Consider the following 21,282-nt stretch of genomic DNA (forward strand, 5'->3'; position numbering starts at 1 on the left):
TGCTATGTGGTAGCCTTTAAATCGGTCACGGTTCGTTAGTATACGTCGGACCCGCGTGTCGCCACTATCAGTGATTGCAGACCGAGCGCTGCCACACGGCAGGTCTAGACAGATTCCCTAGCACTCGCCCCAGTTGTACAGCCGACTTTGCTAGCGATGGTTCACTGTCTACATAGGCTCTCAGTGCCGAGACGACAGTTTAGCATAGCCTTAAGCTACGTCATTTGCTACGACCTAGCAAGGCACCATATTCAGTTACTATTGAGACTGATATTGTGAATCATCATTAATGGATTAAAGTTAAGTATGAAACTAATGACGTCCGCTTTCTGAATTCTCAATCCTTGTCGTGTTCCAGACCTCACGCCAGCTTGCGTGAGCTAAAACGCGTGCATATCGGCCTCCTCTAGTAACACAGTGTTGGATCTTTAGCCAACACAACAATGTCACTACCTCTGAATGAAGTGGTGTTTTCTAGACAAATACCGTGATCACTGGAGTGTATAGTATCAGACCAACAGTGCGGTTATACGTCACCGACAGTGCAACCTCATAATAAAATTACCGAATTTTGAATGTTATTTGACTAAAGAGTGTGGTATGAAACTGGCATTTGCAACTCCCTCACGCTGCCGCCGCTAGATATTTCTCCATTATTTGTAACGCATTCACTCTCAATGCCACATAAGAGGATCACTAACAGTAGTAGATGGTGTACTGATTAAGGTCGTAAGAAATGTACACTAGGTTTTCAGATCTCTAATGCTACGCTTTCGGTAGAAATGATGTCTGTGATTTGGAATTAAGTCTTTGCATTCAACCACATACCTGTAGCAAATCCTTTAATGATTACAGCCACTAGTTAATCAGGACAGGACTTTGTTTTGACCATTCGTTAGAAATAGGAACTGGGAGGTCAAAGATTTTGCTACTGCACTGTGGTGCGTCACCAAACTATATACAATTATCACAGATTCGCGTCCCTCAGCGCCCATTCAAGTCTATCACCCCAAATGCTATCTTCGTTATTCTGTACCATCCAACAGAGAAATATTACGAACTATAAAAGCTCCACTAACTTTACCCAAGAGAGAGCTCGATAAGATTTTTACCGCATCTCTCTCCTCCCAAATACTGAAAACAAGTATCGTCTGTGTGCCGGCATCAAGCACATGTGACGATCCTATTAAATATACAGCTATTGATCCATTGCACGGACCAGTGTAAAGGTGTATCGCCTGTACTCTGGGAGGATGACCATATTCCACAAATTATGCTATAAGTCGAAGAGACCCTTCCTGTGACCCTGTGTCGTTGTTTGAAACATTGATTTTTTTTTCTGCTGTAAAACACTTTGTACACGGCCATACATTTTGCTTTTGCCGCCACGACTTCGAGGTCTGTGTCAGGTTCTAAACTGACATTAACACTATCGCACCGTATAAATCATGTTGTTACTACTGCTACAACACACCATACATACTGGATAATTTTGAATAAAATACAGTTAGAACATAAGAAAACTGGAAGAGTTTGGCGGCATTGTGGAGAGTTTCCAGACTGCTGTCCGGTGATTGACGAACTATACATTTCAACTCATCTGTCACAGTGACGGGTCAATCATTATGTGGTAACCAACAATGTACCAGTGGACGGATTGGATGGGAAAGACACCATCGATATACTGTAATAACAATCAGCACAGTTCATAGTGCGAACCAGTTTAGCAATTTTACAGTAATTTCAACAACGACCAGTGATGTGACAGCACGTTTCCCAACTTCAGTATCATAGCTAAACAGCCCCATCTATACTTAGCGAGTATCATTGCGAATGTAGATAGATGACTGTGCAGTATGTCCAATCATTGATAATATATATAATCAAGTATACTAGACAGCGCTCTGCATATTTCTAGCACCTAGAGTATAGTGCTTAATTTCCGATCTATCTCTATGCGGATGGGAGTCACAGAGCATTCTCGCAATCTCAGGATAAAGTTAGAGACTGGAAGGTTCCCTCACATTGTCTTTGTTTCACCAACCCGCTCTGCAGTACCGTTACCGATGTAATCTGCAGCTGACAAGAAGTAGACCACATTCCGCATCCTCGCCCGTCCAAGTGCACAAGATTTCTCGAGACGAGCCCATGTCGAGGAGGTTAGCACCCCTTATCGTTGTATAGTAACAGATTTGAAAGTGTTGTGATGTAATAGCAGACGGTTGAGAAGAACAAGAAACGGGTGATTTTTATGCATAATGGAGCTCCAGACGGATGGAGTTCCAAGCGGTTGAGAAGAACAAGAAACGGGTGATTTTTGTGCATAATGGAGCTCCAGACGGATGGAGTTCCAAGCATTTTACATAAATCAACTACGCTATCAATTTTAAAGTATTGGTCTAGTGTCTAGGATCAGTACCTGGAGGTTATTGGTAAGAGGGAACATAAACACACGCACTCCTAAGGCTACAAGGTTCTGCACTTAAAACATGCTATAATGTTACATCGCTTCAGTTTCCGACCTATCAGACATATGGAATGCTGTGCTGTTAACATTCCATTCTAAGAAATATATTTCGAGCGCATGACATAAATAATTCCTGCAGGCTTCTACATCTACATTTATACTCCGCAAGCCACCCAACGGTGTGTGGCGGAGGGCACTTCACGTGCCACTGTCATTACCTCCCTTTCCTATTCCAGTCGCGTATGGTTCGCGGTAAGAACGACTGTCTGAAAGCCCTCTCCTCGGGAGGTATAAGTAGGGGGAAGCAATATATTCGATACCTCATCCAGAAACGCACCCTCTCGAAACCTGGCGAGCAAGCTACACCGCGATGCAGAGCGCCTCTCTTGCAGTGTCTGCCACTTGAGTTTGTTAAACATCTCCGTAACGCTATCACGGTTACCAAATAACCCTGTGACGAAACGCGCCGCTCTTCTTTGGATCTTTTCTATCTCCTCCGTCAACCCGATCTGGTACGGGTCCCACACTGATGAGCAATACTCAAGTATAGGTCGAACGAGTGTATTGTAAGCCACCTCCTTTGTTGATGGACTACATTTTCTAAGGACTCTCCCAATGAATCTCAACCTGGCACCCGCCTTACCAACAATTAATTTTATATGATCATTTCACTTCAAATCGTTCTGTACGCATATTCCCAGATATTTTACAGAAGTAGCTGCTACCAATGTTTGTTCCGCTATCATATAATCATACAATAAAGGATCCTTCTTTCTATGTATTCGCAATACACTACATTTGTCTTATGTTAAGGGTCAGTTGCCACTCCCTGCACCAAGTGCCTATCCGCTGCAGATCTTCCTGCATTTCGCTACAATTTTCTAATGCTGCAACTTCTCTGTATACTACAGCATCATCCGCGAAAAGCCGCATGGAACTTCCGACACTATCTACTAGGTCATTTATATATATTGTGAAAAGCAATGGTCCCATAACACTCCCCTGTGGCACGCCAGAGGTTACTTTAACGTCTGTAGACGTCTCTCCATTGATAACAACATGCTGTGTTCTGTTTGCTAAAAACTCTTCAATCCAGCCACACAGCTGGTCTGATATTCCGTAGGCTCTTACCTTGTTTATCAGGCGACAGTCCGGAACTGTATCGAACGCCTTCCGGAAAGTCAAGAAAAATAGCATCTACCTGGGAGCCTGTATCTAATATTTTCTGGGTCTCATGAACAAATAAAGCGAGTTGGGTCTCACACGATCGCTGTTTCCGGAATCCATGTTGATTCCTACATAGTAGATTCTGGGTTTCCAAAAACGACATGATACTCGAGCAAAAAACATGTCCTAAAATTCTACAACAGATCGACGTCAGAGATATAGGTCTATAGTTTTGCGCATCTGCTCGACGACCCTTCTTGAAGACTGGGACTACCTGTGCTCTTTTCCAATCATTTGGAACCTTCCGTTCCTCTAGTGACTTGCGGTACACGGCTGTTAGAAGGGGGGCAAGTTCTTTCGCGTACTCTGTGTAGAATCAAATTGGTATCCCGTCAGGTCCAGTGGACTTTCCTCTGTTGAGTGATTCCAGTTGCTTTTCTATTTCTTGGACACTTATTTCGATGTCAGCCATTTTTTCGTTTGTGCGAGGATTTAGAGAAGGAACTGCAGTGCGGTCTTCCTCTGTGAAACAGCTTTGGAAAAAAGTGTTTAGTTTCAGCTTTACGCGTGTCATCCTCTGTTTCAATGCCATCATCATCCCGGAGTGTCTGGATATGCTGTTTCGAGCCACTTACTGATTTAACGTCAGACCACAACTTCCTAGGATTTTCTGTCAAGTCGGTACATAGAATTTTACTTTCGAATTCACTGAACGCTTCACGCATAGCCCTCCTTACGCTAACTTTGACACCGTTTAGCTTCTGTTTGTCTGAGAGGTTTTGGCTGCGTTTAAACTTGGAGTGAAACTCTCTTTGCTTTCGCAGTAGTTTCCTAACTTTGTTGTTGTACCACGGTGGGTTTTTTCCGTCCCTCACAGTTTCACTCGGCACGTACCTGTCTAAAACGCATTTTACGATTGCCTTGAACTTTTTCCATAAACACTCAACATTGTCAGGGTCGGAACAGAAATTTTCGTTTTGATCTGTTAGGTAGTCTGAAATCTGCCTTCTATTACTCTTGCTAAACAGATAAACCTTCCTCCCTTTTTTTATATTCCTATTAACTTCCATATTCAGGGATGCTGCAACGGCCTTATGATCACTGATTCCCTGTTCTGCACATACAGAGTCGAAAAGTTCGGGTCTGTTTGTTATCAGTAGGTCCAAGATGTTATCTCCACGAGTCGGTTCTCTGTTTAATTGCTCGAGGTAATTTTCGGATAGTGCACTCAGTATAATGTCACTCGATGCTCTGTCCCTACCACCCGTCCTAAACATCTGAGTGTCCCAGTCTATATCTGGTAAATTGAAATCTCCACCTAAGACTATAACATGCTGAGAAAATTTATGTGTAATGTATTCCAAATTTTCTCTCAGTTGTTCTGCCACTAATGCTGCTGAGTCGGGAGGTCGGTAAAAGGTGCCAATTATTAACCTAGCTCGGTTGTTGAGTGTAACCTCCACCCATAATAATTCACAGGAACTATCCACTTTTACTTCACTACAGGATAAACTACTACTAACAGCGATGAACACTCCACCACCGGTTGCATGCAATCTATCCTTTCTAAACACCGTCTGTGCCTTTGTAAAAATTTCGGCAGAATTTATCTCTGGCTACAGCCAGCTTTCTGTACCTATAACGATTTCAGCTTCGGTGCTTTCTATCAGCGTTCTAAGTTCCGGTACCTTACCAATGCAGCTTCGACAGTTTACAATTACAATACCGATTGCTGCTTGGTCCCCGCATGTCCTGACTTTGCCCCGCACCCTTTGAGGCTGTTGCCCTTTCTGTACTTGCCCAAGGCCATCTAACCTAAAAAACCGCCCAGTCCACGCCACACAACCCCTGCTACCCGTGTAGCCGCTTGCTGCGTGTAGTACTGACCTATCCAGCAGAACCCGAAAGCCCACCACCCTATGGCGCAAGTCGAGGAATCTGCAGCCCACACGGTCGCAGAACCGTCTCAGACCCTTCACTCGGCTCTGTACCAAAGGTCCGCAGTCAGTCCTGTCGACGATGCTGCAGATGGTGAGCTCTGCTTTCATCCCGCTAGCGAGACTGGCAGTCTTCACGAAATCAGATAGCCGCCGGAAGCCAGAAAGGATTTCCTCCGATCCATAGCGACACACATCATTGGTGCCGACATGAGCGACCACCTGCAGATGGGTGCACCCTGTACCATTCATGGCATCCGGAAGGACCCTTTTCACATCTGGAATGAGTCCCCCCGGTATGCACACTGAGTGCATATTGGTTTTCTTCCCCTCTCTTGCTGCCATATCCCTAAGGGGCCCCATTACGCGCCTGACGTTGGAGCTCCCAACTACCAGTAAGCCCACCCTCTGCGACCGCCCGGATCTTGCAGACTGAGGGGCAACCTCTGAAACAGGACAAGCAGCCATGTCAGGCCGAAGATCAGTATCAGCCTGAGACAGAGCCTGAAACCGATAAGCGATGGTAACAAGCTGTAAAATGAAAAAACTACGTCCTTAAAATAACTATTCTGTGTGATATGCGCACAATGTAGCTTTCCAGAGATGTATAGCGTCCACGGTTCACTTCCGATCACGATTCAGAAATTGTACTATGCTCGCATCAGTCCTACATAAAATGATCGTTAGTAACGGAGAATACCTCTTAGAAGGAAACAGATAGACGCATAGCAGCGGCGTTTGACATGTGAAATTACACGTCATACCGCTACTAACTCTGTAAACAGGACATCTATCAAGCAAATGACTACACGGGGATTGCAGTACCTCACAAACACTTATCGCTAACTTAGAATCATCTTAGTTATGAAACTGAAGTCTCAATTTTATATCCAAGATGCGAGAAGGGAATGGAGTACATCGCATAAATCTTCATTCGTTTAGAGGAATTTGTCGAAACAAGGTGGTTACATTTCATCTTACATCAGATGGAAGTCCTCTGATGACGGAGAGGTTTGCTGTTAATGATCGCAAGTAGACAGTGCTCTAAGACAAATACGTAGTTGTATACGTGTCGAACGCAGGCTATGTCACGTGACTGATGCATCTTGACAGAACAGAGGAAAAAATGGTCAGACGACCTGCGCCAAGATCTCCCTCCCTCTCTAGAATGCATCGTCAAATTGCCATTAAATCGTACATTGTTACAGTTGCACCTCAATCCATCACCCCACCCACTCTCTGTTATCCTTTAACGCAGATGCATGTGCGTTTAGTGGCGGATGGTTCTCTGTTTTCCTTAAAAGGTCAAATACGATAGTCACCTCGCGCGTATCACTGTTACCTCAATAAACTAACAGTAGAATGCTGCCTCGATAGAAAAAAGTAACTGTTACCCCGGTTCCCTTCGATTCCATATCGACGATCGACGTTTTCGTGGATTCCTCTTGCTGTCACATACTTATCCCCATGTACAAGATTTGTTCTGCGCAATTACTTCCTCAACGTCCCCGTATTTCAGCATATTTTCCCTCGATTTATAAATGTTTTTCATCATTTTCTGCAATTCTACTGATTTTTTTTATTTCACTTCTGCCCATGATATTATGACATTACCTCTCGTTCCGTGTTCTAAAACTGCTTGTAAATGTAATACAGCTGTCAACACCTAGCCCAAATTCACTATTGTTCTGATCGGGGGTTGTAGTACAGCACTGTACTCGATTGCATCCAGTCGCCTCCACCCGCATACTGCACATTAGCAGTGCGGTTGCCTTGTTTTCTGTATGTTCGTGCTTAGGCAGTGCTCTCTTTCCAAACAACAAGGATGCTTTTATGAGCACGTGATGTCTCGTTAGGACCATCGGGAAAAATGCAATCGGTGTTATTCTGGGCTATTTTCGTAAACAGGTCCTGGTCGCTGCGCGAACATTTCGCGGTGATGCGTCAGCTCTGCTGGGCAGGTAAGACCGCGTGCACGGTTATGAGATGTGGAACTTAGGGAATGCAGGAAAGGTGTGGACGGGGACTAATCAGTTACGGTTGGTTGCACAGAAAACACAGACACTTTTTTTTTTTTTAAAAAAAAAAGACAAAACTCTCAACCATCATTTTTAAAGATTTTACTACGCTGGTGGCGGAAGGCCTTATTAGAAGAATTTAGCTGAAGGCCACAAGCAATGTTACACACAATCAACGGCTGAAGGCCTGATTAAGAACGTTCGAGATTATTCGTCGGGTGAAGGCCACAAGCAAATTCGAATATACACAACGGCTGAAGGCCTGTTTTACCAATAAGGTGGACAATAGCACATTAAAAATACCAAAAACCCTCCTAACAATCTCAATAACTGTAACAAGCTATAGTGACGGCTGAAGGCCTTATCAAGACAGAACTGAAACTATTTGTAGGCTGAGAGCCACAAGCAGTGTTACAAACAATTAACGGCTGAAGGCCGGAATTACAAGTGGGGAAGGCAATAACAGGCTAAAACATTAGGGTAAATTTCAAACAATTATGACAACTCGGCCAAATAAGACAGAGTGATCCACAGACAGTGCTCCCTGGATCGACCTAAGGAAGGTGACTTCTGCTGTGTAAGCGGTGAGACAGGCAGCCGAGAGTTGTATTCACGTAACAGGATGAAATTCACATTAGGGGTAGCTTAAGCGCAGACCGACCGACTAACCAATCCGCCTAACGTCCGATGACAGGCACAAACAGGTACAACGATGGAATATTTTTAGGCAAGGGCGAAGAGACGGACAGCACCACGTCTTAAGAAACACACCCAAGGCTGAAGGAAACACTAGAACCAAGGTAGACCTCCCAAAAACATATGCACAGTACAATTCAAGAGGCTGTCGAACTACACGCCGTGTCGGCCAGCATCAACACGACGAGGAAAGGTACACTGCCAGAAAAGTACGCTAACCTCCAGGGCAGGTAACTGGGGTGTTAGTGGCCACAAGGTAGAAGATACCGCTGGCTGCACTTCACTAATAAGAATAGTACTAAATCCAAACTAACATCAAGAAGCAGAAGGCGGCTAGTAGCTTCTGCCAACCTGACAGACTCCACTTGTTGCAGTTGGTCTCACCGACCCTGGGAGCAGCAACATGCAAACAACAGCGAGATCTCAAACAGTGGAGGTTTCAGTACTGGACAAGGTTCACTCAACTTTAAACGTCCTGGCTTTCGTCGTCGGCCACAGCCCTCAGGTCTGACAGTACCTGCACGCCGCCCGTGGTCCCGGCCTGCCCTCGCACTGCTGACCTCCTTACTGCTCCGTCCGAATCCGAACTACCGACAGCAGCAGGCAGCATTTAAATAACTGGATACAAAGACCACACAAGATACACACAGACCCGCGAAGACAATTCCACAGTGTCTCAAACAATACTAAAACCAGTCACTGTGAAACAACACGGACGAATTATCAGTCGACATGAACACAGAGAAGCCAGAAACGGTAGGGAAACCAAATGCACGCCGTCCGCTACGACGACCGATCGAACAACCATCCAACGGTCATCCCCACTCAAGTCAGGCACGAAAAGATCCCAGAAGAAATCATCGACTGACAACTTATTGACATGAGGGCACTTCGACGGGCGGACACACACACACACACACACAGGTGAAAGTTGCACTACTCCAATATCACGGTCCATTGAACTAAAACTCGCTGAATCCGTTCCTTGACATGGTCGTGCACTCTCGCGACCACAGCCTTCGTCTGACAGTGCATGTGTGTCCCCAGTGGTTGGGCGAGTCCAGGCTGTCCGGCCCTCACTGCTGCTCCGTCCTAACTCAACTACCCTCGACACACGATGACCCAGAAATCCTAGAGATGGTACCACAGTACACGCTATCGATAAGCGCTGCTGCTGCCACCCACGGACAGACAAAGCGAATAAACGCAGTGGCTCAAGTAAACACACTAAGAAAACAAGGCGCCACTATCGCTATTACAAGATGCCAAGCTATGAACTGCATCAACGCGAGCCGCACACGGCTCGGGCTAGACACAACTCCCATGTCCCGTTAGGATCGCTAGGAACAATGCAGCCTGTGCTATTTTTGGGAAGCAATGGAACCGATTTCTGCAGTGTCTGCGAGGTGCGAGGTTGAGTTGCTCGGCAGTTAGATCTTCACTGGAGTGCAGGTAGAGAGAGGTATCGAGCCAGCAATAGTGAACACCTGTACACGGTCCTGAGGCTGACTTGGCGCTTATTAAATAGACATGTGACATCAGTATAACACTCAAAGACCTGTAACTGTAAACGCGGCTTTAGTCTGCCGTCGGCAGCGGCGTCACAGTGCTGTCTTGTGTCTGGCTGGCCCTGAAAATCGCGCGCTCGGGCTGGAACAGTTCGCAGATGTGTTCCGTTTTTACGTGCACTGAGTGTTAGTGCACTACATTATTTTCGGGTGTTTAAGCGTGGTGAGAGTGTTTGAATAGCATTACACATGCACTATTTTTTGACAGTTTACAAGTTGCTTGTGTGTCTGTTGCATTATTTTGCGAGCAGGTCTCTAGGCTGTGCAGCGAATGATTTCGACAGTTGATGATAAGCAAGCGTGTCTGCAGAGCGTTCTGCATGGATAATTTTGACACTTTAGGAGTTGTTTGCGTCTCTGTACATCAGTGTACTACATCATTTCAGTGATTTACAAATAGTTTGCGGGTATGTAGACTATTTACTGCGACCTCAAACATGTGAGGATGAGTGTTTTGTTCTAGTCTAATAAATCAACTATGTGAAATCCGTCCCTAAATATATTGTATGCATTATTTCCACAGTTTATAATTAGTGAACGTGGTTGCACATCAGTGTACTGCATTCTTTTGATAATTTACGAGTTGTTAGCGTGTCTGAATGCTGTGTATTGTGACCCCAAGCACGTCAAGGCGTGTGCTTTGTAGCAGTATAATAAACATACTATGTCAGATCTGTCCTTAAATAAATTGCTCGAAAATAAATTAAGTACATTCCTCCCTCTCTCCAGCAGCCCAGCACTGGTGAGTCATTTTACTACCATTTTTCCTCCTCCAGATCGTCATCTTGGATTATGTCACCAAAAGGACAACGGCACCCTCTGGAGGCAGTACTGTGTACCAGGTCAGTTGGACTCCGTACCTTGGGGTGAACACACTTGATGGCGGTACTGCCTCTAGTTGTTTAAATAAAGACTGAAAATAAAGACTTACGTTCATCCTATCCAGCACAGGCTGAGTTCTTTTCCTGCCATTTCCTTGGAAGAGGTGGTGGTCGGATAACTTAGGTTACTGGAGGTAGCCAATGTGACCTTTTTTCCCACCATTGTCTTAGGTTAGTGGAGGTAGTTGTGGTATGTTGCATTGTCCTCATGGAATATGAACTTCCCACCATTTTCTGGGGGGAGGGGGAGGGAAGAGGGCTAGGTTAGTGTAGGTACCCCAATTGATCTACTTTCCTGCCAACATTTGAACCTCCCACCATGATGTCATAGTGACATTGACATAACTATTGCTACCATCTTGTATCTGCCACCTTGAATAAATTTGTGCAACAATTGAGAGTGGTGCTGTACATAGTTTGCTCTACTACTGTGGTGTTCCAGAAGGGTGTTGAAAATTATATGGACTGATAACGTAAGGATTATAGAGGTTCCCCACAGGATTGGTGAGGAAAGGAAATCAAGGGAAACACTGACAAGAAGAAGAGACTGGATGAAAGGACATCAGCAAATAACTTCCAAAAAACTGTAGATGAAGGCACGAGGTTGGAATACATCCATCAAATAATTGAAGACGTAAGCTGAAATTGTTACTCCGAGATGAGAAACTGTTCACAGGAGAGGAATTCATGGCAGGCACATCAAACCGTTAGAAGACGGATGACTGAGAAAAAAGAATATATAAACCGAATTCATTTATAATTATTATCTTAGTTCTGTATAAGCAGGCATTTGTACTTACATCGAGCATGAAACGGGTGGTGTTGAGATTATGGAAGAGCCTAGCAAACACCTTTATGTTTTCGAACGTTTCCATTGCTGCTCTGCTCGGCGGAAACTCTTGGAGAGATAAAGCTTCCATAACAAGCCGTAACTGTTCACGTAGCGTTTCATTCAACACTGACACATTCAAGTACCTGTAACAGATACCATCAAAAAACAACAGTTAGCCTGAAGCCAAAAGAAGGGCTGAAGTATTATGTATTTTGAAAACTGTTAGAGACTTTCAATTAGTTTGTATTTAATATGCATTTCATAAATGTAAATGAAACATACTAATAATAATAAAATGAAACACCTGCAACTGTCCTTTCAATGTTATTTATTATAAAGCAACCAATTTGAGTGACTCAGCACACAACCTTCAGGGCTTAACTGACGCTGAGGAGGTGAACACCAATTATATGCACGAGTTCACCCCTTGAGCGTCAGTTAAGGGCTTGCTGTATAACAAATAACATTGAAAGAACGGTTTCGCGTTTTTCATTTTATTACGTAAATCAAAGGCCGAAGTCCAACAAACCTTCAATGGGAAGGATGGACAAACAAAAACTAATAGTAATTAGTCCTTCAGTGTGTACATGACTGGAAGCGAATAGAGAGCAGCACTGGTGCCTAGCGTGCCGTAGGTTGTGGTTTTATAAAACCTGCCATTCAAGATTCATTGCTAAATGAAACGATCCCCTTTAGACTCACATACATTATGGAACACAGGGAATCGCATCAAAGTTTCATTATTGTCCTCCGATATACGTATTCAAGTTGATCATGCAGTTTCTAATATGATATATCCACTGCCCACGGTGTGGTCTTGTCGGTCTATTCTTATCTCGTGGAACTTAGAAAAGAATATCCTTGGACAATGTACCAGCTATCCATCTGGTTACATTTTAATTTCATTTTCTGTAGAGGACACTGTATATTCATCCAAGCACAATATTGCTTACATCAGCAATATTGATGTATCTGTTTCTTTAAAACTGTGCCGTGTTATTTCAATTTACCCAAACGGCATGCGCAAATTGTTGAACATTTTGTTGTTCTGCGCCTGTCGTCATCATAGGAGCACACGAGACCGCAGAGTTCCACAGAATATTGAAGCGTGTAACGTAGTTGTGTTGCCTGCTTTAGTTTGTGATGTTTTGCGGTATTTGATAAAAGTTTCAGTTTAAAATGCCTGGCTGTGCTGTAACTGGATACCTGTCGTACTGACAGAATGGAAAAGGCTTGGATATACTCTGTCATTCCATCCCAAAAGACATTCATTTGCAGAAAGACTGGATTACGATGGGCCACCGAAAACATCGTTTCGATGTTACATCGACAATTTGTTCGTTGCATTACGTTTCTGTTGATTATGTCAGTGACTTATGAGCAGAACTTCTTAATTTAGCACGTAGGAGAGAGCTTAAAGAACAATCAGTATGGAGTGTAATCATACAAGGAAGTGTTCCCAGTGTAAGTGGTAATTCGAATGCAGGTGGCACAGTATCTCCAAACAGGGCAGACAAGTTGCAGGCAAAGAAGACGACGTAAAGTGTACTTGAGCACCTGTCCAACGTGGCTCTCAAAAAAGGAATGTAGACAAGGAAACAGCTGCAGATGAGTGTGAGACTGACAGTAAACAAATCAATGAGTTCAGTAAACGCATCTGACAGCTAAGTATGCAAGCCTGACGTCTAGTGAATAGTGCCTGAAACTAAATGTGAAGACTTATGCTGAGAAAATAAAACATCGGCAAAAGAATCAAAAGCTGCAAGTGAAGGAGAAGGTGACTGAAGTATTAGGCGAACTGTTTTTAATGACGCAGATAAACTACTTGCTGGGTGGAAAGAAACAAGCAAACTGGCCAAGAGAAGACATTAGCAAAGCAGTTACTCTTCGCACTGTATCTAGGAAACATTTGTTTCTAAGAAATTTGTTTGGTTTACCGCTCCAAAGACAGTGAAAAGACTGACTTCACGCTCTTTCAGATGCTTTCCTGTCGTGCTTGCAGGTGTTTTGCAGCTAATGAAAGCGTAGCCATCTGTACTGTCAAACGTTGAATTTGAATGTAGGTAGCAGCGTTACATACGATTCTGTTGAAGATAGTGTTGTAAGGTCGCACATTAAGGCGTTATTTTTTTAAAGTACGCGGTTGGTTTTCAGGATAGAAACAACCAGTCTGCTACGGTTTTCAAACACAGGTAACGGCTGATCAGTTAAACACTATTATCTTCTCCATACATGATGTTGCGTACAACACTGTTGCTGTACTGTGCGACCTCGGCACTAAAAATCGATTTGTGTGGAAAGCTCTTAACGTGACAGAGCCAAATTACTGCTTTCCAGATCCTCAGTACGATAATAAAGGAATGTTAGCATTTCCAGACGTTCCACAATTATTTAAATTCACGAGGAACCACTTTCTGGATGATGGAATAAGACTTCCAGGTGGGAAAACTGTTGATCAAAGACTTAATGAAGGACTGCTCGCTTTAGATGACTTAGTCAAAGACTGCTTGCTTTAGATACTAGTGAAATGAAGTTGTGTCCTAAACTATCACAAATTCACCCCATATTCAAGGGCGGAGAACGTCAAAGGTTTTTTTTAGCAATGCAACTTTTTCCAGTATCACTGCTAAAGCCATAAGGTACCTGATGCCCGAAGAAGAGGAAGCAGCTATTTTTATAACGATGCATTTGAGATCCTGAATGCCCGAAGATTCAATGACAAGAACACGTCATACAGTGATTATGCAGTGTACAAGGCTATTCAGGGAAAATATTAAGGGAACTCGACGCGTGTGCCGAAGAAATGGGCGTAGGCAGTACAAATCGTTTGCTTCAATTCCAGAGAGCCAAACGGACAACTATTCGCTCGTTATTTGAACTGTTTTTAGACCTTCAGCCACTGCAGATGAAATGTATTCTATCTACACGACTGAACCAAGACGTAATGGAAAATTTTTTTCTCACAGTTAAGAAGATTTGGTCATTTCCACTGGAACCCAACAGAAGCGAAATATCGATTACGGCACGATGCTCATGATATTCCTCTATCAAATGAAACTTTGGGAGAAGCAGTCGACATGACGGACTGTTGACGTCACGTTTCTTCAGAGAAATTTTGCCCGGCATGAGTGAAGCACTGTAAATGGTAAAAGAGAACTGCAAGATATTAACTTTCCTTTTCATTCAGCACCAGGAGAATCAGCTGTCGGAGAGGGACCTGACTGCTCTGCACGATTCCGATTCCTTGCCGGTTAAATCGCGTATCGTACAAAGAAGTATGACGGCACATTGGGAACACCGTCTACTGATGCTTTAATACCTCCCGCTACAGAAGTGGAACATTTTGGCTGGATGGAAATTCTACCTCACGGTGATCTTACAGTTCCGACACATGGCTGGCTACAAAGAGCGTTGCAGTTTGAACTCATCTTTAATGAATATACCATTTTCCTAGGTATTTCGAAGGAAAGAAATACTGTATAGTGAAAATAATCTGCACTGTGTGCAAACCAAATACGCTGATATTTTTCACAAGAATTTTAATTCGCACGCGCTTCCTTAATGTGAAGCTGAAATGCAAAAGACAGCAGGAGCACGAAAGCGAAAATCTTGGCAGTGGCACTCTTTATCCACTACTAACATCTAAACAGGTAAATCAGCTGCTTTAAAAATTTTCCTGAGAATTTATTGCAGTTAAGCGTAGTTATTACTGCTTAAGAGCCGCTCACTGCGCCAGACGCTGCCTCGCTTTGCACCTATAGTGGCGTCACTCACCAGCCAATGGCAGTCCGTTTTGCTTAAGATCCAACCTTACTTTTAATAAACTTGAATTGTATGTTTATGAGAGTGTGTGCGTTATGTGTTCTTTCAACGTAGTATCTAACAGACAGACAGTGAATCAATGATTTTTGTAAAAATTCTATTTCGTGGGACAACGGTATTTCTGACTAATCCCAAATACACTGTTCAGGGTGGTTGCCGTAGGCTTTATTTCAGTTGTCGTAACAAACCAGACCGTATAGCAAGTACATTCGGAGACGTGATAAATTACTAGTGCTTTAGTACTGCACTGTCTCACCTCACTTGAGTAGCGTCGCGGCAGGCCTAAGGGCACGCGAAGGCAACAGTTCTGAAGCCCGCGTAGGCGACTGAGCTGCGAGTCCACCGCATTCCCCCAAACATCCAAAATCGGACGAAATCGACGCCAGGTAGATGGTAACGCTCATCTGAGGTGGAAACGCAGTCTGATTGTTCAGGTACAGATGTAGAACATATAGTCTTTCAGTCTCCGTTGGTCCATTATGGACAGGGGACATCGGATGGTTAAGTAAATGTCAGTGGCAATGAAATTCACCAACAGCCGTGCACTTAAGAAGTTATTTTATTTTATTTTGAAGGCTGCCAGTTTCAGCATTTCATTATGCCATCTTCAGGCCCCTGCATAATGAAAGAATCTACATGTAGTGTATATCAGAGTGTATAAAGCAAGCTTACAGAAAGTGACTGCTAATCATAATAGCGCTTAAAGCTTAAAAATGAAAGTAGTGGCGTGAAACCAAATCTCTGAGTACATCCAACACAATAGACTAAAACATGTGTACCTATTTGTTAGAGGCGTTAAACCAAATCTCCGGGTACATTCAGCACAATGGACTGAGACATATGTACATATCTGCTAGTCATAAGACTATTGAAGATCACAGATTTACAAGATAATGTGCAAAAACATTGAAAAGATCGGAACCAGATAGTATACAATCAGGAGCTCCATTGAAACAAAGCTTGTCCTTTTTGTATATACAAAATCCTGTAAAATTCTTACAGATGAGGAAACAGCTAGTATACATGAGAACCTGTCTTCACATAAAATAAAATGTCGCACAGTAATCTATGAAGTACAGTAGTATCCATATTTCCGACCTAGGTTATATCACAATTGAGGATATAATTAGTTGTCACTCCATCGTGAAGCAACTTAACGCAAAACATAACGGCAGTCGACGTATTAAGAGAAAACCAGCATGCACAGAGCACGCTAAGCATATTCACAAATACCTTGTAGGCCTAGGTTATACAGTGAATCGAAATAAAAAGATATGATTTGGTTTCCTTTATATCACTTGACAGGTCGGCATTACCACAGCGGAACACCAACAAGGATATCAAATCGTATTTAAGAAAGGGGCTCCTCCAAATTCTCAGCCGACAATGTCATACTATTTCCCTGGGAGTGTAAGGCAATACCCTAACGACCTATCTATAGATGACCAACCCATCTAAATAATAAGCCATAGCAAGTTGTGTCGCGATTGGTAACGTGGGTATGGAAAAATATAAAAGATAAATGGGTGTGCGAAGACCACCATATCATCAAATTTGAAGCCCACAAAGTGAGTAACTTCATCAGGCTCCATGTACACCGAAACACGTTTCTAGTAAAAACATCATAACATTCCCCCCAAGCTGTATGGAGAAGTTCAAAAATGGTTCAAATGGCTCTGAGTACTCTGGGACTTAACATCTATGGTCATCAGTCCCCTAGAATTTAGAACTACTTAAACCTAACTAACCTAAGGACATCACACAACACCCAGTCATCACGAGGCAGAGAAAATCCCCGACCCCGTCGGGAATCTATGGAGAAGTAACGACAACACAGAAACGCTGATAAACTATCCGGGTCCTAATCATACTCACAAGATCCATTCAAGACGTACGGAACCCCCACAAGTGACCTGGGCAATGTGTCAATTTGGGCCTAGAAATGCAACTGACTAAAAGGTGGTAGCTGACATTAGTTAACACCAAGATCCGCCATAAGGAAGAAATAAAACACTTTATCGCCCTAAGTCTAAATGTAGCGTATAAGATAACAAGAAACCGAAAACATGGTCGCTAATGAAAACATGCTGCCTACCATGAGAGCAGACCGCCATAAACTGGGCAGCAAAGAGTTGCAGAAAAACCTGAGATCTAGGAGCTTACATGAAGGTGACACATTGTGTGCCTCAACCAAACAAATCAGTGCATTACAGTAAGGTTCAGAAAGTACATATGTACTAATATTCTTAGACAACAAAATAAAAGGCGAAGAAAATTTATACTGTCGGAAACAATGGTGAAACATATAAAGGCTTAAATTAATATAAACGTGAATTAACAGTGCTCAACAAAAGTAACACCTATCATACAAAGAAAAACCCCAAAGTAACGGTATGATATTTACTAAAATAAGTCCCAGAAATGACGTATGACAAGACACTGAAGTGCCAAATTCCTCATGGGTCATTCTAGCTAAATTAGAACGGTAGTATTACAGAACACGCCCGTAGGAATACAATGAGTCGCTAACAAACCACACGTCTCGCTCACAAACCGACTATATCGCGATGAAACTCCTCTAAATCCTAGTATCGGCAAAAATGCATCATCAATGAAACGATGGAAGCCTAAACAGTGACAGCAAGCTAGGTAGTCACAGACAAACCATAAAACCACCACGCTGTATTATAGGTCAAATCGAGGTAATTTCCAAGAATGATTGCCTATCGAAGTCGTGGGGTCCAAACGATACATATCGAACGTGCGATCGTTAATCTATCATGTGACTCTGGTGGCGAGCGTTATGAGTATGTTTTCGGTGGACACTACAGCAACGACAGAATAAGAGCGTTACAAAAATACTTGTAATTACGACGGAGACGACTTACCTTACTCGTCGTCGGTTTTGTCGTCATGTGAACGGATAATCTGGAAGAGTCGAACCATGTATTCTTCCATATACTCGTTCGTTTTCCGCATTGTCCGCAATGAAATTGTAATGCTATTTCAGCATCGAAACTGTTCTTACCAAGTTTTACACACCTCGCACCTCCACAGTCCACACAGTCCCTCCTTTCATCTTCTGGTAGTACTCCATATTTGCGACAAAAAGTCGAACAATTTTCTATGGGGCATAAGCATGAAATTAGATTTTTTCATGTGAGAGAATCCGCCGCAGAAACGCCAAGAACGCCAGATATCCTACTCACGACATAAATCGTCTAGGTTTCACTAGCAACTCACAAATAATCCGCGGAGGTACGCAATTTAGAGCAACTAAGGAAACGGCGGAAAACAGATAATAATGAAGATCACAAATAATTGATCATAACACCTGCCACCAGAGTCGCATGATCGATTTACGATCAGCCATTCGATATGTATCGTTTGGACACCGCGACTTCCATAGGCAATCATTCTTGGAAATTACCCAGATCGATATCTTATATGACAAGCACTTTTGCAAAACAGTCCCAGTGGACTCATGTTAGGAGCACCTACTGATGAAGACTATCATGTGACGGACAAAGTGGTTTGTACTTAAAAAGAAAGCCATATGTTGTCTAATAATTGTAGAATGCAATGCAAAAACCTATTTGACCACAACTCAGGACTGCTTCATCGCAGGAAATCCAATATTTCTAACTGAACCCAAATGTATTGGTCCAATTCTGCGATAAAGAAACACAGAAGGGCTCCAATTTAACTGAAATCGACCCATGAAAATTATAATCATCAGACTACGGTAACACTTACTGTTGATTCAGAAAACGTGTCCTTCACCTGTTAGATACACGCACCGCAATCGATGTTCTCGCAACTAAGTAAAGGCGCGGAATGTGCAGAGGCAGCCACTTGGACAATTTACTTGGGAGGTAATAATGGTCAAGCGCAGACACATGTCCATATTGAATCTTCTCAAATTTCCACGCAATCACAAAAGCTCTCCAATACATACTAAGTAGTAGTTCGCTATTTGGCCGTCTAGAGGAGGACACGGTTAAGTCAGCTCCATTCCTGCCCCCAACAGGCCTCTCCAATCAGACAGCTCCTACTGTTAGCCATAAATGTGAATCATTCCTGTCACGGGTCACTGGCACTCCACGCCAAGCACGCATAGACTGAAGCATCCTAGAAAACCAGCCACATATATATTTTATCACTATACTTACAATTAAATATTACATTCACTGTCTCAATTGGACGACATTCGACAATGTCCCTGCTGATGGCTGTAACTCTAGAAATAGAAATATCAGTATCATTCTTATGACTTGACACACCCTTCCCTTTGCTATCACAGTATTCCACGTCAAGTCCATACCTTCATTACGACTGGACATGGTGATTTCCTTTACACGTACTTTATAGGCCTGATGCTCAAAGCGAACCTATCATGCTTCCCCTACTACTAAGTATAATATTAGGCCAATAAGTGACTGACAGCGACAGGAAATAATACTGACCGAAAATCAGCGATGGGTGGACATGTCTCATAAGTTTTTCTTGCCAGTGGTACCACTGTGTCTTAACAAGAGAGGCGTAATAGTCTTACAAACCGACAGCTACTACATTTACAAGCAATTTTAGAACACGGAACGAGAGGTTATGTCTCGATCGCATCGGTAGTAGTACTGACATAAAAAAATCGATAGAATTGCTGAAAATACCTATAAATTGAGGGAACATACACTGAAGTGTGGGGAAATTGAGGAAGTACTAGGTTTCTTCTGGTTGGCGCAGAAGAATTTGTACATGGGAATAAGTATGCGACAGCAAGAGGAGTTTGGGGAAACATAGACATGGAAGCGAAGAGAACCAGGAAAACAGTTACTTTTTTTCCATCGAGGCAGCATTCTACTGTATGTCTATTAAGGTAACAGCGATACACATGAGTTGACTGCTGTCTTTGATGCTTTCCAGGAAAAACAGATACCATCTGCCTCTAAACTTACTTGCATCTGAGTTAAAGGATGACATACAGTGGGTAGAGTGGTCGGCTGAGATGGAGTTGTAAACCGCATGTTCTGGATGGGTCTTAGAGAAGTGTCTCATTGTGATCGTTAACAGTAAACCTCTGACATCAGAGAACTTCCATCTCTTGTGTGATGAAACGTGACACATTCTTCTAAACAAATGCAGATTTATGCAATGTACTCCATTCCTCGGTCGCATCTTGGATATAAAATCAGGACTTCAGTTTCATAACTAAGATGATTCTAAGTTGGCGATAGGTGTTTGTGAGGCACTGCAATCCTCGTGTAGTCATTTGCCTGATAGATGTCCTGTTTACAGAGTTAGTGGCGGCATGACGTCTAATTTCGCATGTCAAACGCTGCTGCTATGCGTCTATCTGTTTCCATCTAAAAGGTATTCTCCGTTACCAACGATCATTTTATACACGACTGATGCAAACATAGTATAATTTCTGAACTGTGTTCGGATGTGAACAGTGGACGTTATGCATCTCTGGAAAGCTATAGTGTGCACATATCACACGGAATCGATATTTTAAGGAAGTAGTTTTTTCGTTTTACAGTTTGTTACCATAGCTTATCGTACGGAAACTGGCAAGAAGGTTGTATGTTATGCACTGGAAGTACACTCCTGGAAATGGAAAAAAGAACACATTGACACCGGTGTGTCAGACCCACCATACTTGCTCCGGACACTGCGAGAGGGCTGTACAAGCAATGATCACACGCACGGCACAGCGGACACACCAGGAACCGCGGTGTTGGCCGTCGAATGGCGCTAGCTGCGCAGCATTTGTGCACCGCCGCCGTCAGTGTCAGCCAGTTTGCCGTGGCATACGGAGCTCCATCGCAGTCTTTAACACTGGTAGCATGCCGCGACAGCGTGGACGTGAACCGTATGTGCAGCTGACGGACTTT

At 43.2% G+C, this 21,282-nt stretch overlaps 1 protein-coding gene across 1 annotated transcript in view; it reads right to left on the reverse strand.

Moving 5' to 3' along the window:
- Window positions 1-21,282, reverse strand: part of LOC124613628 (pickpocket protein 19-like) — a 179,213-nt gene that overhangs the window by 122,306 nt on the left and 35,625 nt on the right. The window contains exon 3 of the mRNA XM_047142342.1: window positions 11,535-11,709. Within this exon, the coding sequence (XP_046998298.1) occupies window positions 11,535-11,709 (175 nt within the window). The remainder of the gene's footprint in view (window positions 1-11,534; window positions 11,710-21,282) is intronic.

This window comes from Schistocerca americana, chromosome 4 (genome assembly GCF_021461395.2).
Source record: "Schistocerca americana isolate TAMUIC-IGC-003095 chromosome 4, iqSchAmer2.1, whole genome shotgun sequence".
NCBI classification, from domain to species: Eukaryota; Metazoa; Arthropoda; class Insecta; order Orthoptera; family Acrididae; genus Schistocerca; species Schistocerca americana.